At 45.7% G+C, this 18120-nt stretch overlaps 1 protein-coding gene across 3 annotated transcripts in view; it reads left to right on the top strand.

Moving 5' to 3' along the window:
* The window catches only part of AK1 (adenylate kinase 1), a 47902-nt gene that overhangs the window by 11814 nt on the left and 17968 nt on the right, over positions 1 to 18120 (top strand). For 2 of the 3 annotated variants that reach the window (XM_069986115.1, XM_069986114.1), the window contains exons 2-8: positions 689 to 866; positions 976 to 1131; positions 1465 to 1637; positions 6609 to 6722; positions 6944 to 7135; positions 8369 to 8459; positions 8550 to 8626. In XM_069986115.1, coding sequence (XP_069842216.1) covers positions 707 to 866; positions 976 to 1131; positions 1465 to 1637; positions 6609 to 6722; positions 6944 to 7135; positions 8369 to 8459; positions 8550 to 8626 — 963 coding nt within the window. In that variant the 5' untranslated portion in view covers positions 689 to 706. Of the gene's footprint in view, positions 1 to 688; positions 867 to 975; positions 1132 to 1464; positions 1638 to 6608; positions 6723 to 6943; positions 7136 to 8368; positions 8460 to 8549; positions 8627 to 17821; positions 17888 to 18120 lie in introns of those variants that run through there. The other variant, XM_069986117.1, reaches the window with a different exon arrangement.

Here is an 18120-nt window from a genome sequence, read left to right as displayed (position 1 = left end):
CACACACACACACATGCATACAGATATATAACACACACACATACACACAGCCACCAGTTCTCTGTGTGTTTCTCGCTCTCATCATGTGCGGCAAGCTTCCCCCTGCAATCCTCCATTAGCTACGGATGCCTCATAGTGTAGGAGGGAGCGGAGTAGCTGAGTGGTTTGTTATGCTGCAGCCCTGAAGTCTTTATATCTGTTCAGGACATTATAGCGCAGTGCTGTATAGTCATCCATGTATGATGATTGTGTGACCGCTCCATCCCTGCTCTCCTTGGTACAGAATGTAGCTGGTGTATACTACACTGTATACTCTTATTCCCATTGTATCTGGAGATATCACCAGTGAACATATGTCCAGTATTATGGCAATCTGCTGTAAAGTGACAGCTCATGCTGATGTTTATAGGAACTGTTATCACTGTCATGCTGCCCGAACAACAAGTAATTGAAGTGGTCCTTGGCTGCTTCTCCCAACCTCACCAGTCCTAATTAAGAGATCTCTCCCTGTTTAGGTCTAGAAAGACATCTGTCAATCACAATCCTAATAAATCATAGTTCGGGCAGCATGAAAACGATGACAGGTTTCCTTGAAGGGAGGTCCGGACTTAGATTTCTTTTCCCCATTACAGCTATAGACTGGTCTATGGTAGCCACCATCACTATCATGTACTCTGTTTTATACTAGAGTTTGCTGACAGGCCTCATGTATTACCGCCCAGAGGACCCCATCAATTACCTAGAACTGTGTCTGCAAAGGGTCCGGGATTTAGGGGGTCCGGAGAAGGTGCAGTGGGACACGTTTCTCAGTCGGAATTTGCCTCCTATCAATGGAAATCAGGGAAAGAAAAGCACACAAAAGTCAGGTAGGTATAGGACCTCATTCACACATCTTTATCAGAAACCTATAGAGCCGCATACTATATAGGGCTGTATACCATGCCTCATGCTGCATGATTTTTTTTCCACTTCCAGAGGGGCCACACATGCATCGCTATGAGCGTCTGCCTCCTATCCAGTCCCAGTTTTCAATTGACAGCGACTCCGACATGACAGAATCTTCAGGGCTTATCCAAGAATACGACGTCTTTGACCCCAATAGACCTCGGCCCAAAATCATCTTTGTCATTGGTAAGAACTGATGCCAGGGATTATCATCACGGATTACTTTGGATTTCTGTATTAAAATGTCATATTAGACACAACTCAGATGGTCCTAATGCCCTGAATGAGACCCCTATGTCCAGATACAAAGGTGCTGCAGGACTCCATCCGTATTACCAAGCAAGGCCCGGACTGACCTGCGGTTAAACGGGCCTTGCGTTTGTAATACAGATGCATATATATATATATATATATATATATATATATATATATATATACGTATCCATTCATGTGAAGACATCCTTACCCATAAACCCTTTTAGTAACCCCTGATTATTTTGCTCCTGGTTGTATTTCTAGGTGGCCCGGGCAGCGGTAAGGGGACGCAGAGCACAAAGATGGCCTCTCACTTTGGTTTCAACTGTATTTCCGTCGGCGAGATCTTACGCAAGCAGCTAATCCATCATGCCACCAGTGACCGCAAGTGGGAATTGATCGCTCAGATCATCTCTAAAGGGGAACTTGCTCCGCCGGTATGTCCGATTTTTCTGATTATTGCCACATTCATAGCTGACATCATGATGAACTGTGTGTCTGCAGTAGAGGGGCACTACTCCTGCTGTGTAATATCCTAACAATGCATTCTATCCCCTAACCTGTGGTTCTCCATCTAATCCAAAAGCACAATTAATTCCCTACTTGTTATTATGTATTCAGTCTCCTTCCCCCAGTTCTGAGCTGCTGCTTTCTGCTGAAGACAAGAACACTGTTTGTAATCTTTTCTCTCCCTCTCCTTCCCCCTCCCTTCTGAGACGGCTGATTTAAACAAGTCTCTGGCAGGCTTTATCTGCTACTATGTAGCTTATTTCTAATGCTGGCATTACAAAGTTACAGATAGGGACTTGTCAGCTGTCTCGGAAGGGAGGGGGAGATGAAGAGAAAAGAACGATGCACGGGAGAGAGTTTGTTGTCTTGGTGTTTTGGTTGGTCTCCCCGTTGGGTCAGCTGATGTGGAGGTGTGGTAGCTGTGTGAGTCTAAGGTCACTTGGGCATTTGTCACAGTAGCCTGGAGTGGTAAAGGACCCACCCCGGGCAGTCTTGCAGCCTCACTAGCTCACAAAGGAGTTTAACCCAAGTATTCAGGTGTGTGTGCAGGTGCTTTAGTAAAAGTCCAGTGCTTTAGAAAACCATACAGTTTACTTAGGAGAACGTAGTGCAATACAAAGGAATACTGGTAGCAACAATACAGTCCAGTACAATACAGTAGTTACAATCTTGTAAGACTCAGGGGCTTGTAATTGAGGTAGAGACCAGGTGCTATTAGTAAGAAGGTGCTTTGTAGTAGAAAGAGTAGAGGAGAGGGGTTGCCAGAGGGGCCCTGCCCAATGTAGAAATGTACTCTGCCGGAACAGTAGAGGTGTGTAGAAAAAGAGAATAGAGAATACTCATACTCACGGATGACTTTCCTAGTCTTGACCGCCTTATGCTCCCTAGTTTCAAGCTACCCGTCCTAGGTGGGTAATACGAGCCCCAGGCCTTGTTATCTGGGTTGAGCAGACTCCTGAGACTTCCCAGTTGTCCTGCACTGCGCAGTGGAATATGTAGACGCTCCATATCTTTGTTCCACTGGGGTCAGTGCCTATGACTCTGGAGGTAACTGCCCTGCACTTTTCAGAGAGATTCACGGCGTGGGCAAGGTGATCCCTGTTAGGCTTTTCTCCCCCTGTAAAAGCTTAGCACTGCATAGCGGTTCTAGTGCTCATAAGAAGTTACTTGTCTGGTTCTTTTAACGGTGTCCCTGTTAGAAGACCTGGCCTAAGCCAGGCCCTGGCTTAGTTTCTTCAGAGACCTGTTTGTCTAGCTCCTTCTCTCACTGAAACTCACTCCACCCACCAGGAACTCGGTCCTAACCTTAGGGATCTATCTAACCCTGGCTGTGATTGGTGGGCTGTGTGTGCGTAGACAAGAGAGTGAAAGAGATAGGTTAGAGAAAGGAGGGAAAGCACCTGCACCTGTGAGTGGTCAGGAAGGCAACACATGACATAAAACAGTTAACCCCTGGAAGACTTCAGCTGTGCATAAGATAGGTTACATGAAAACACAGTAGTGACACCAGGTAGGAAAAAAATATAAGTACAGCAGACACCTCATCCCATTTGTGTGAACCCGAGAGAGTTACCTTACTCAGCAATAAGACTTAGGGGCCCATACTGGGTCAGTACAAAAGCTCACACACAGATTTCTGTATGTTCAGCAGAAAGCAGCAGCTCAGAACTAGGGGAAGGAGACTGAATTTTTAGTCTCACCATGGGCAGCAACAAATGAAAAATTATGTTTGACTATGTTTGACCCCTTTAACTCTCCACACCCCTTACATATGTAAAGATCATTGTAACAGTGCAGCAGAAAGCAGCAGCTCAAAACTAGGGGAAGGAGTCGGAAAAGATAGTAACAAGTATGAAGGGAATTTTTAGTCTCACCATGGGCAGCAACATATAAAAAATTATGTTTCAATAGACTACCCCTTTAACTCTCCACACCCCTTACATATGTAAGATCATTGTAACAGAGCTCAGGAACTGAGTCACGAGCAATGTTTTCACTGTGCAGCTGCTAGTACCGTACACTTTCCCATTCAATGAATACTGGTTTGACGTAAGGACTTATAGCCATTGTTCATACTGTCACAAAAGAGGCACAGCGGATTTTACATCCCCCCCCCCTCCCCGCTGCATTGTCATTGAAATGTTCTCGTAAGGAATGGCAATGGGACCCGGGCATGTGGGTGGCCTCCCAGTGATGACGTCTTATCAGATGGGTGAGGTACTATCATTACATAATCCCCCATAGAGAGTCTATAGGATTAGACGAGGACTGGGGAGTGTGTTAATGTGGTGGCAAGGTCCGCGGCTATCACCAGGAACCACACTGACTAACATACATTAGGGGCCATTTAAGAGCTTTCAGAGTGTCACTTGTAATAAATATGATCCAATTTCACCAGCCTGCGGTAAGAGCTGGTCGTGCGCTCATGGCCTGGCCCATCCGTTTATCTGTCCCCATAAAGATAATTGCGTTAAATAATACATTTTGGGATTATATATTTATGGCTTTGAAGTTAAATTGAGTTATAGCCGAGTCTGCCGAGTCATAATCAGCCTATACCCGGGCCTCTTCTGGACTATTTTATTAAATAATGGCGCTGTTTACCCCCTCCGAAAATTATCGTTTTAAAAATGGTACGTCCCGGATTGTAAATGCACTTCTCTTATCGTCCAAAAGGCACTCAAGGGGCTCGGCTGCCCTGTGCCATGCCATGTAGCAGCTAAGCTTTAGTGAATGCTTAATGCTGGGTTATAGGAACGAGCAGAAAGAGGTGTTACGGTTCCCCTGCTGGCGGATAGGAGGTATGGCAGCCATGAGCTAAAGGTATCGTACGGGGAATAAGAAGATTGGGCTTGGATTGATATCATCTATAAGGCTAAAGCAGAAGAAGGGAACCTTGGTGCTCCAACTGTTGCAAAACTACAACTCCTATCATGCCTGGACAGCCAAAGCTTTAGCTAGGCCTCACTTGAAGTGTGTTGTGAGCCTCCAGGGGTGTTTTGTCGGAGGATCGGCCAGTCACCTGCTAGATGGTGAAGTGTGACGCCACGCCCGAGGTGGTTGGCCGAGATACAGCCGGACCTTGAGGCATTAATTCGTGACGCCAGTGCTGGCTAGGCACACAGGTGTGCTGGCACCCCTGCTTTTATTTTATGAGGCCGGTTGTACCTTTTTCCCCTGTGATCAATGTCCTGCCGGGCTGCTATGGGGTCCCTTGGGTTAGTGTAATCACGGATGGCCAGATTGGTGTAGTGACCCTCCCAGACTATCGGACCTGCCACCCACAGAAAGGGCAAGTGTCCCAAGGTTAGGTAATGTACTGTGTCGGTGCAAGGCGAAGGATCACAAAGTCTTGTTATCATAAATAAGCCTGGTTTACTAGAAAAGTACGTGCTTGCAACAGGTTACACAATTATGATGTTCCTCTTGATAAAACACTTGATAATACTTGTAGACCAATACTTGACTATACAGCAACTGAGTGTGAGATAGGAATGTAAGGTAGGATACAGTCGTGCTGACTGTGTAGTGTATTGAGTGATACAAAGAAGCAGAGTAGCAGAGAGGAGGATATCATGAGAGTCTCAACCCAAATAGTACTGTGCTCTGCCGGGATGTTGGAGGATGAGGGAGAATAATACTTAGAAGAAGAAGAGAATACTTGTGCCCGTGTATTGACCTGTTAGTCTTCACACCACCTGATGCCCACTAGATTCGGCTCAACCGTCCTATGGACCCCAGACCTTGTTAACTTAGGCTTAAAGAGGATGTACGACCAGGTACATCCTCTTTAATCTGAACCCACGGATCGAACGGCACCGTCATGGGGAAGCTGGTGCCGCAAACCGTTTTTCGGACCGCGGCCCGGTTCCCGTGCACGGGGCTGTTCTCTTCTCCGGAATCGGCCGGTGCTCAAGCACTGGAGGTAGGCCGGCCTGCCCCCAGTGGGAGGGAATTCCCTCCCCTGTATGACGCGGCTCCTTTAGAATGAATGGAGCCGCGTCATACAGGGGAGGGAATTCCCTCCCACTGGGGCGGGCCGGCCTAACTCCAGTGCTTGAGCACCGGCCAGTTCCGGTGCATAGAACGGCGCCGTGCACGGGAACCAGGCCGCGGTGCAAAAAACGGACCGCGGCATCGGCTTCCCTGTGACGGCGCAGTTCGATCCGTGGGTTCAGATTAAAGAGGATGTACCTGGTGGTACATCCTCTTTAACTAGGCTTTACGCAACTTTACTCTATCCGGATCAGTTCCTAGCTTACTGCTGTCTGTGGATACTGTCCTGCTCTGTGACTCTCCTTGTCCTCGGAGTGGGTTGAGGTTGTCTCTGACTTGTCCTCTCTTGTGAGGGTCTAACACTGCATAGTGTTGTGTAGCATTACTGAGAAGAAAACTGTGTGCTGTCTTGCGTCCTTCCCATGCGGGGTTCTAGCTAAGACTGACCTACTCTTCCTATCTCCCACGTGACTTCCTTCCTCAGTGCATCTAAGGTGCGCTGTGAGTGGGTGAAGAGTGCAAACAGAAGAAGTAAAGAGAGATATGATAGGAGAAAAGAAGAAGAAAAGAATTCTTTTGTTTCACAGATCCATGTGACAAACAAGCAAATAATAAACCTTTACACACCTCAGCTGTGCAGCATCTGAATACACATCTCTAATACAGCAACATCTAGTGGCGAAACTTTAGAACTACTTTCAACACCACCTCTATACAATAAGTACAGACTTTTCTGAAGGGTGTATATAATAGTAACACCCTTGGTAGTTATCTGTGATCCACTTTTCAACCCTCACAGACTCTTTAAAAAGTGAAAGGTGGAATCTGATTGGTTGATGGGGACATCTGAGTGAGTTTCACTTTACACCATGTGTGATAAGTCTCCTCTTATCTTTTTTCAGGAAACCACCATTGAGGAGCTGAAACAGCAATTTATTAACCATCAGGACACCACCGGCTTTGTCGTCGATGGGTTTCCCAGGGACATCGGGCAGGCGTTCACTTTTGAGGAGCAGGTAACTACAGCCAATGTATACAGTAAGTCAGACATCCCCAACCTGTGGTCTTCCAGCTGTTGCAAGACTACCATTCCCAGCATGCCCTGACAGCCTACGTCTGTCAGGGCATGCTGGGAGTTGTAGTTTTGCAGCAGCGAGAGAGCCACAGGTTGGGGAACACTGCAGGATATGATGTGGGATTAACCCAGGCCTTGCTAATAGATCTACATTGCCCGCAGATTGGCACCCCAGACCTGGTGATCTTCTTGGCATGTTCAAGCCAGCGTCTTCGACAGCGTTTGGAAAGACGTTCGGCACAACAAGGGCGACCGGATGATAATGCCCACGCCATTGACCGAAGATTGGAGACCTTTAAACAGAATCTTCCCCTGATTGTCAAGTATTACCAAGACAAAGGGCTCATAGCCAGAGTGAGTGGGGACTTATCCTGCACTATTACACCTTCAGGCTACGTTCACACTACGTAAGTTTCCGGCCGTAGCGCATCCTGTGAATAAGCGGCCGGAAACTTACGTAGTTTGCGTACAATGTAAAGTATACGATCTACGGGCGCACAGTTCACACTACATACGAACTTACGCCCAGATCGTATGCGGCGCCGTAAAAAATGAACCAGACCATTATTTCGGGACGGAAATGCCGTAACTTACGCCCGTAGCGTAACATGCGGTCCCGTACGTAGTGGTGATTTCTTCATTTTGCCAGCTTTTTGTTCCGATCCAAAAGGTTCTGTGGGGTGTCTGGGGCTAGGCGAAGATTTCCAAGTAAAAGACCGCTGTTAGATCGCTACGAAGAGCGCTCGGGAAGCGTAAGTACGCTACGGGCGTAAGTTCGCGGTCCATACGTATCCGGCCGCAACTTGCGTAAAGTCTCCCGGCCGGAGTTTCATACGTATATGTCCGGCCGCGAAAAATATGCGGCCGGACATATACATAGTGTGAACCTAGCCTAAAGGGGTACTCCCATCCCAAGGATATGCCATTGCCCATGATCAGACTCCTTCTATGCTTTCCCTGCACAGTGCCCCTCCCAGAACAGAATCGCTATGCAGGTCTTCCCCCTATGGAATGAGAGTTGTAAAAACAATGTAAAGGGGTACTCCTACTTTCATATAAACTGGTGTCAGAAAGTGCCAGAGATTTGTAATTTACTTCTATTAAAAAATCTCCAGTCTTCCAGCACATATCAGCTGCCGTATGTCCTGCAGGAAGTGGTGTATTCGCTCCAGTCTGTCCCAGTGCTCTCTGCTGCCACCTCTGTCCATGTCAGGAATTGTCCAGAGCAGCAGCAAATCCCCATAGAAATCTCTCCTGTTCTGGACAGTTCCTGACACGGATATAGGTTGCAGCAGAGAGCACTGTGTCATATTGGAAAGAGTACACCACTTCATGCAGGACATACAGCAGCTGATAAGTACTGGAAGACTTAAGATTTTTTTAATAGAAGTAAATTACAAATCTCTGGCACTTTCTGGCACCAATTGATTTGCAAGAATTTTTTTTGGCTGGAGTACCCCTTTCACATCAATGTATTCACCTATTGAGTCCTATGGACGCCATCACTATATATATAGTGCACTACGTACCCAAATTATATAAAATCTTGTATATAACGACTTCCGCTTATTTTATTTTTTTCCGCAGTTTGATGCTGACAGAGAGGAGAATTGCATCTTCGAGGACATCTGCTGTGCAGTGCAGGGTCTCCTCTTCCCTGATGGTTTGGGAGTGGAAGGTGAGTGTCACAGTTTTTATTATTTACCATTTCCTTTCTTCCACACAACTTTCCCCCCCTTATTTTCCTATTCTCTCCCTTGTTCTGTAGATTTCTGCCCCCAGAACATCCGGGCCTCGTTTTCTGATGAGTCCGCACAACCCAGGGAGGTGGAAGGAAGAGAGCAGGTACCTGCAGCAGATGACACAATGAGGGTGCCGGCTGTCAGCACCCATCCAGTCAGACATCCTGTGGATAGGCCATCAATGTTATAAACCCAGAAAACCCTTTAAAGGGAACCTTTCACCATGAAAATGCTATCTCATCTGTCAGCATCATGCTATAGAGCTGGAGGAGCTGAGCAGATTTATATATATCTTACTGGGGAAAAATTCAGTTTAACTTGTCATTTATTCCTTGAATTTTCTGATGTTTTGAGTCCAGTGGGCGGTCCTATCATTAAGTGACGCTTCCCAATCAATAAGTTACACGTTACCCTGAGTCTTTTCCCATAAGGGTATAAACCCACACACCGTATACGCAGCAGATATGCAACAAATACGCAGCAGATTTGTTGGTACAGATTTAATGCTGTGTTCAGTTATTTAGACCTAATCTGCTGCGAGTTTGCTGCGAGTTTGCTGCGAGTTTGCTGCGTATCGCAGCAGTAAATATGCTGCATATACGGTGTGTGGGTTTATACCCTAAAGATATATATCAATCCGCTCAGCTCCTCCTGCTCTATAACATGGTGCTGATAGATCAGATAGCATTTTCATAGTGACAGGTTCCCTTTAAGGCAGGGATGGGGAACCTCCGGCCCTCTAGCTGTTGCAAAACTACAATTCCCATCATGCCTGGACAGCCAAAGCTAAAGCTTTGGCTCTTGAGGCATGATGGGGATTGTAGTTTTGCAACAGCTGGAGGGCCGAAGGTTGCCCATCCCTGCTTTAAGGTGACAGGTTCCCTTTAAGTCGCACGTCATGCAGTCTCTGATGCAGTTTGGCATGAAGTTTTGATACAGTACTTTAAGGCAAATCTAAGTGGTAGAATAATAACACCCATTTCTACATTTATTTTCACATTTCCAGGAGGAATAACAGAGGGACAGCACTATGCAGAGTTCCAAGAAATTATGCCTCGAGGTTATTGTAAAGGCATTTACTAAAACAGACATGTTTTAGTAAAAAAGTTTTCCTTCAAATCATTTCTCCCAGAAAGTGCCAGAGATGTGTAATTTACTTTTATTAAAAAAAATCTCCAGTCTTCCAGTACTTATCAGCTACTGTATGTCCTCCGGGAAGTGGTATTCTTTCCAGTCTGGAGAGCAGGAGAGCTTTTCTATAGGGATTTGCTACTGCTCTGGACAGTTCCTGACATGGACAGAGGTGGCAGCAGAGAGCACTGTGTCAGACTGGAGAGAATACAATTTCCTGCAGGACATACATCAGCTGATAAGTATTGGAAGACTTGAGATTTTTAAATAGAAGTAAATTACAAATCTCTGGCACCAGTTGATTTAAAAGAAAAAATGTTTTGGTGAACAACCCCTTTAAGGGAAGAATTTCTGGGATGTTAACAATCCTACCAGCCACAGAGGGCATGTTTTACGTGTGATATCTCGTACAGTTGTATCCTATAACAATGCTCAGCTATGTGTCATGGCCGAATGTTCCAGTGCATTTGTATTCTCGTGTTGGTATAATGTATTGATATATGGGACATTGGGATGAGTCTCGGTTAGTGACCTTGTCCTTTAGAACTCACTTAAATGTGTTAGGAAGATGAAGGCATCTGGAGTATACTGAGAAGTCAATAGGCCGCTCTTCATCACACCCGGGAAACGAGTCACGTCCACCCGGCAGGGTCATCCTGGTAAATTGTCCTTCAATGACATTGAATAACTTAGAGCATTCATGAGCAGTGACTCACTTCTACAGACCGGGATATTGACGCTTTCCTATTGATGTGCATGGATGTGATGTGCATGTACAAAAGACTCGGTTAAGTCTTACAATGGTAGAGTCACATGTTTTACAGATGATTTTATCTAGAAAAGTAACCATACTACCTGGTTACACATATCTTATAGTCCTATAGTTTACACATGACTTTATTGTTGCGATATTCAGGGCCGGATTAAAGGGAAGGCATCCAGGTGCCTCCATAACAGAGGGGCCTTCACCAGTTGCGGACTTGCATCCCCCTAACACTGCAACCATAGGCAGGCCCGGACCGACTATCTTCTCTGCCGGGCAACTTCCCGGTGGGCCACTGTAAATCATATATTTCCCTTCTTCTCAGTAACCCATCAGACACACAGGTCTTGTTTGTAGTCTGTAACCATGGAGACACACAGGTTCTCAAAGGAGTATTCCCAAAACAGTATAAGGCCTCCTACATATTCATATTTTAATGTGGACCTATTGTAGTCACAAGAACAGAGGTCAAATGCCCCCCCAGCCTTCGCCCCATTCAACATCTATGTAACTTCGGAAGATATCTGAATTCTGTAGCCCCTTAGGGTACGTGCACACTACGAAATCCTGACGGAAAACACATTGTGGATTTCGCAGCTCGCACCCAATCGCAGACTCTGGTGGTCGTGCGCAATTCCGCCCGTGCCATAGACTCCATTCTATGCACAGGGGGGGTTCCGACGTCCGTCCGTCCAAAGAATGAACAGTTTGGAAAAATTCAGACGCAACCCTGGTCCTACATGGAGACCGGACCCTCTCAGTGCCATGTGTTACTGCCAGGAGAGCAGACCAGGCCTATAGTGGACATATAGTAACATGGTGCCCTTTTTGCAGATATTGGGCCCATCCCTGGTGTTTTTGTGGCGATAACCCATATAGCAACTACAACCATCACCTAAACACGAGTCGAGTTGAATGTGCCCACCACAAGCAGCCACCATCCGCCTTCTTCCTCTCTGTCAGTCCAATCCCATCTGCCTGAATAGATAGTTGAGTATCGCCAGACATCAGAAATCAGATTATATCACATATGACTGAGGCCTCTTAATCCCCCTAATACTTACTTGGTGCCTGTGGCTCCCCCTCCAGGAAGTCCTGTCATTTCTATCTCTTTATCCGTCTGATGTTCTGCAATGTGACCCCCAAGGTCTATGAGGAAAGTCTACACTAACTCTACCATGTTTCTGCCGCATGTATTGAGATACTGCAGGTTTTAAAGGGATTATCCAGGATTAGAAAAGCATAACGTCTTCCTTGGTTTGTGTGTGGTATTACTGTTCGGTTCCATTAAAGCAAAAGAGTTGTAATACCACACAAAACCTGAGGACAGGGGTGGCGCTGTTATTGAAATAAAGCTTGGAGAATCCTTACATTCCAGTCCACATACATCCTGGGGACTAGTAATAGAGATCTGAAGAGCATACTCCAGCTATTGTATACAGCAAGACATGCAAAGTGCAAGAGACCGGCACAAATAACCAGAGCTGCTTCCTCCATTAGTGAAGTGCCCCCCCCCCTCCCCCTTCCTCCGGGGACTCCCGCTCCTTCCATCTCCTATCACTGTGTCTGACCTTCTGCGTCCAGAGCGACTGAGGCTGCAATGTCACTGGCACCTGAGAGAGTCAGTCATAGTGCACAATACACATACTTCATGTGTATCCTATAGTAACACTGCTACCATGTGTATCCTCCTATAGTAACACTGCTGTCATGTGTAACCTCCTATAGTAACACTGCTATCATGTGTATCCTCCTATAGTAACACTGCTGTCATGTGTATCCTCCTATAGTAACACTGCTATCATGTGTATCCTCCTATAGTAACACTGCTACCATGTGTATCCTCCTATAGTAACACTGCTACCATGTGTATCCTCCTATAGTAACACTGCTGTCATGTGTATCCTCCTATAGTAACACTGCTGTCATGTGTAACCTCCTATAGTAACACTGCTATCATGTGTATCCTCCTATAGTAACACTGCTGTCATGTGTATCCTCCTATAGTAACACTGCTATCATGTGTATCCTCCTATAGTAACACTGCTATCATGTGTATCCTCCTATAGTAACACTGCTGTCATGTGTATCCTCCTATAGTAACACTGCTGTCATGTGTATCCTCCTATAGTAACACTGCTACCATCCATGTGTATCCTCCTATAGTAACACTGCTATCATGTGTATCCTCCTATAGTAACACTGCTATCCTTACAATGTGTATCCTCCTATAGTAACACTGCTATCATGTGTATCCTCCTATAGTAACACTGCTATCATGTGTATCCTCCTATAGTAACACTGCTATCATGTGTATCCTCCTATAGTAACACTGCTATCATGTGTATCCTCCTATAGTAACACTGCTACCATGTGTAACCTCCTAAAGTAACACTGCTATCATGTGTATCCTCCTATAGTAACACTGCTATCCTTACATTGTGTAACCTCTTATATGGTAACACTGCTACCATGTGTATCCTCCTATAGTAACACTGCTATCATGTGTATCCTCCTATAGTAACACTGCTATCATGTGTATCCTCCTATAGTAACACTGCTATCATGTGTATCCTCCTATAGTAACACTGCTACCATGTGTAACCTCCTAAAGTAACACTGCTATCATGTGTATCCTCCTATAGTAACACTGCTATCATGTGTATCCTCCTATAGTAACATTGCTATCATGTGTATGCTCCTATAGTAACACTGCTATCATGTGTATCCTCCTATAGTAACACTGCTGTCATGTGTAACCTCCTATAGTAACACTGCTATCCTTACATTGTGTAACCTCCTATAGTAACACTGCTATCATGTGTATCCTCCTATAGTAACACTGCTATCCTTACATTGTGTAACCTCCTATATGGTAACACTGCTATCATGTGTATCCTCCTATAGTAACACTGCTATCCTTACACTGTGTAACCTCCTATAGTAACACTGCTATCATGTGTATCCTCATATAGTAGCACTGCTATCCTTACAATATGTATCCTCCTGTAGTAACACTGCTATCATGTCTATTCTCCTATAGTAACACTGCTATCCTTACATTGTGCAACCTCCTATAGTAACACTGCTATCCTTACAATGTGTATCCTCCTATAGTAACACTGCTATCCTTACATTGTGAATCCCCCTATAGTAACACTGCTATCCTTACATTGTGTATCCTCCTATAGGAACACTGCTATCCTTACATTGTACAACCTCCTATAGTAACACTGCTATCCTTACAATGTGTATCCTCCTATAGTAACACTGCTATCCTTATATTGTGTATCCCCCTATAGTAACACTGCTATCCTTACATTGTGTATCCTCCTATAGTAACACTGCTATCATGTGTATCAACCTATAGTAGCACTGCGTGCTATCCTTACAATATGTATCCTCCTATAGTAACAAAGCTATCTTATGTATACTGCTATAGTAACACTGCTATCATATGTATCCTCCTATAGTAACACTGCTATCATATGTATCCTCCTATAGTAACACTGCTATCCTTACATTGTGTAACTTCCTATAGTAACGCTGCTGTCCTTACATTGTGTATACTCCTATAGTAACACTGCTATCCTTACATTGTGTAACCTCATATAGTAACACTGCCATCCTTACACTGTGTAACCTCATATAGTAACACTGCTATCCTTACACTGTGTAACCTCATATAGTAACACTGCTATCCTTACAATGTGTATCCTCCTATAGTAACACTGCTATCCTTACATTGTGTAACCTCATATAGTAACACTGCCATCCTTACACTGTGTAACCTCATATAGTAACACTGCTATCCTTACACTGTGTAACCTCATATAGTAACACTGCTATCCTTACATTGTGTATACTCATATAGTAACACTGCTATCATGTGTATCCTCTTATAGTAGCACTGCTATCCTTACATTGTGTAACCTCCTATAGTAACACTGCTATCCTCACATTGTGTATCCTCCTATAGTAACACTGCTATCCTTACATTGTGTAACCTCTTATAGTAGCACTGCTATCCTTACATTGTGTAACCTCTTATATAGTAACACTGCTATCCTTACATTGTGTAACCTCCTATATAAACACTGCTATCCTTACATTGTGTATCCTCATATAGTAACACTGCTATCCTTACATTGTGTAACCTCCTATAGTAACACTGCTACCCTTACAGCATGTAACCTTCTGTATAGTAACACTGCTACCCTCACATTGTGAATCCTTACACAAGGCATAGGTCAGGAAAGTACAGTATATGGTGGAGTGTCCTCTATGTGTCGCACCAGCACTCCTGGGATCTGAAGTTGTCACCTAATTTCTGGCGCTCTTGTTGCTAGGCAACAACCAAGACATTTCCCCCTGCTTCCCAACCATCAGAGTGCATGAACATCATTCACTATGGCAGCTTCCCCTAAAGTGCTGCTCCATGTTCTTGCTGTTAGTGTTTGTGTCCTTTTAGATCTGAGACCTGCTGTGAAGGAGTATGGCGGGATACATGGTTCTGTAGAAGTGCTGGGGAGGTGGTCGGGTGTTGCGGATGTTACATGGCTTTATTATAACTTTATGAAACCGGCCTAGAAAAGCATTTCTATTCCTGACAGCCTCCACCTGCCCCTGTGCTGCCCGGGGGCTGTTCTTTATTTAGACATTTGGCACAAATGGCTGTCAGCTGGTCTGATGGAAAATGTCACCTGCACCTATCCCCTCTATAACCTGCACCTATCCCCTCTGTAACCTGCACCTATCCCCTCTGTAACCTGCACCTATCCCCTGTATAACCTGCACCTATCCCATCTGTAACCTGCACCTATCCCCTGTATAACCTGCACCTATCCCCTCTATAACCTGCACCTATCCCCTCTGTAACCTGCACCTATCCCCTGTATAACCTGCACCTACCCCCTGTATAACCTGCACCTATCCCCTCTATAACCTGCACCTATCCCCTCTATAACCTGCACCTATCCCCTCTATAACCTGCACCTATCCCCTCTGTAACCTGCACCTATCCCCTCTGTAACCTGCACCTATCCCCTCTATAACCTGCACCTTTCCCCTCTATAACCTGCACCTATCCCCTCTATAACCTGCACCTATCCCCTCTGTAACCTGCACCTATCCCCTGTATAACCTGCACCTACCCCCTGTATAACCTGCACCTATCCCCTCTATAACCTGCACCTATCCCCTCTATAACCTGCACCTATCCCCTCTGTAACCTGCACCTATCCCCTCTGTAACCTGCACCTATCCCCTGTATAACCTGCACCTATCCCATCTGTAACCTGCACCTATCCCCTCTATAACCTGCACCTATCCCCTCTGTAACCTGCACCTATCCCCTGTATAACCTGCACCTACCCCCTGTATAACCTGCACCTATCCCCTCTATAACCTGCACCTATCCCCTCTATAACCTGCACCTATCCCCTCTATAACCTGCACCTATCCCCTCTGTAACCTGCACCTATCCCCTCTGTAACCTGCACCTATCCCCTCTATAACCTGCACCTTTCCCCTCTATAACCTGCACCTATCCCCTCTATAACCTGCACCTATCCCCTATGTAACCTGCACCTATCCCCTCTATAACCTGCACCTATCCTCTGTATAACCTGCACCTATCCCCTCTATAACCTGCACCTATCCTCTGTATAACCTGCACCTATCCCATCTGTAACCTGCACCTATCCCCTCTGTAACCTGCACCTATCCCCTCTGTAACCTGCACCTATCCCCTGTATAACCTGCACCTATCCCCTGTATAACCTGCACCTATCCCCTGTATAACCTGCACCTATCCCCTGTATAACCTGCACCTATCCCATCTGTAACCTGCACCTATCCCCTCTATAACCTGCACCTATCCCCTCTATAACCTGCACCTATCCCCTCTATAACCTGCACCTACCCCCTGTATAATCTGCACCTATCCCCTCTGTAACCTGCACCTATCCCCTCTGTAACCTGCACCTATCCCCTCTGTAACCTGCACCTATCCCCTCTATAACCTGCACCTATCCCCTCTATAACCTGCACCTATCCCTTCTATAACCTGCACCTATCCCCTATACAACCTGCACCTATCCCTTCTATAACCTGCACCTATCCCTTCTATAACCTGCACCTATCCCCTCTATAACCTGCACCTATCTACTCTATAACCTGTACTTATCCCCTCTATAACCTGCACCTATCCCCTCTATAACCTGCACCTATCCCTTCTATAACCTGCACCTATCCCCTATACAACCTGCACCTATCCCTTGTATAACCTGCACCTATCCCCTCTATAACCTGCACCTATCCCCTCTATAACCTGCACCTATCCCTTCTATAACCTGCACCTATCCCCTGTATAACCTGCACCTATCCCTTCTATAACCTGCACCTATCCCTTCTATAACCTGCACCTATCCCCTCTATAACCTGCACCTATCCCCTCTATAACCTGCACCTATCCCTTCTATAACCTGCACCTATCCCCTGTATAATCTGCACCTATCCCTTGTATAACCTGCACCTATCCCTTCTATAACCTGCACCTATCCCTTCTATAACCTGCACCTATCCCCTCTGGGACATACTACTATTCTCTGTGAGACATACACCTATCCCCTCTGGGACATACTACTATTCTCTGTGAGACATACACCTATCCCCTCTGGGACCCCCATCTTGCCTTGCCTTCAGCATTCAGGTACAGAATGTACAGAAATGATGGGGTTGTGGAGACAGGAGTGCTTGTATGTTCTCTTATTTCCCTAACACTTGTGGAAGTGAATAGTAATGGAAACACCTGTATAGTCTGTATATGACAAATCTTACAGCGTGGCTCCTGTGGTAGCTATATGATGGCGGACGCGGTATATGTCCAGGAGTCCCCTGATGTATGCGTCGTACACCACAGAAGCCTGGTGTGAATGGGGGGGCGTCACTCCTCTCTCCTAGACAGGGGCGTCTCTCCAATATGTTAGTTTTTGGGCTTTGATGTCATCTTTATTATTGTTTATTATTATTATTTGATGTCATCTCTTTATTCTTTCATTGAATATATTCGGAGCCCTCATTCTAGTGTTATTATCAGTCCGCTGGGTATTATAGGGGGAGACACTACCCCAGCAATATGTCCATGCTATGGAATAACTAGTGAGGCCATTTTCTTGCTGTCTATCCTTATCCAGAAGGGTTAACAGGTTGTTGCCGGAGCCGTCTTGTGTTCCCATCCTTACTATGGACGCCTCTCCTCCTCTGCCTCCTCCTCTCACATTATTATGCAGGTCACATCTTTAGTGCCTGCTGTCCTTTATTGGCCGCGATATGGTAAGAAATCCCAATCCCAGCATGCTCCGCAGGACACAGCTATATATAGTGGCAGAAATAGCCGGGGCAGCTGCTTGAAGACACCAAGCCTTCTCTTCCCTGGCCTTTGGGTTCCCCTTGCTTAGGCACGGACAGGTCAGTACTGTGGGGTCAGGCACTTCTCATGCCTGGATGGAGATGTCACTTTCATGCTCAGGACTCTATGACTGATGTCATTTAATAACCTACATGGGAATCCTTGTGTGTTGTGATCAGTAGGGTTATGGTCAGCGCAGTCCGCTCCCTGGTGCTCGCTGCCGTCTTATCGCTCCCCACTACCTGTTTCTTAGAAGAACTGAGGATTCCATTCCCTAATAGACCGTACCATG

Source organism: Dendropsophus ebraccatus, chromosome 10 (assembly GCF_027789765.1).
Source record: "Dendropsophus ebraccatus isolate aDenEbr1 chromosome 10, aDenEbr1.pat, whole genome shotgun sequence".
NCBI lineage: Eukaryota > Metazoa > Chordata > Amphibia > Anura > Hylidae > Dendropsophus > Dendropsophus ebraccatus.
Note: the sequence above shows the minus strand (reverse complement) of the source record. Positions and strands in the feature narration are given on the sequence as shown.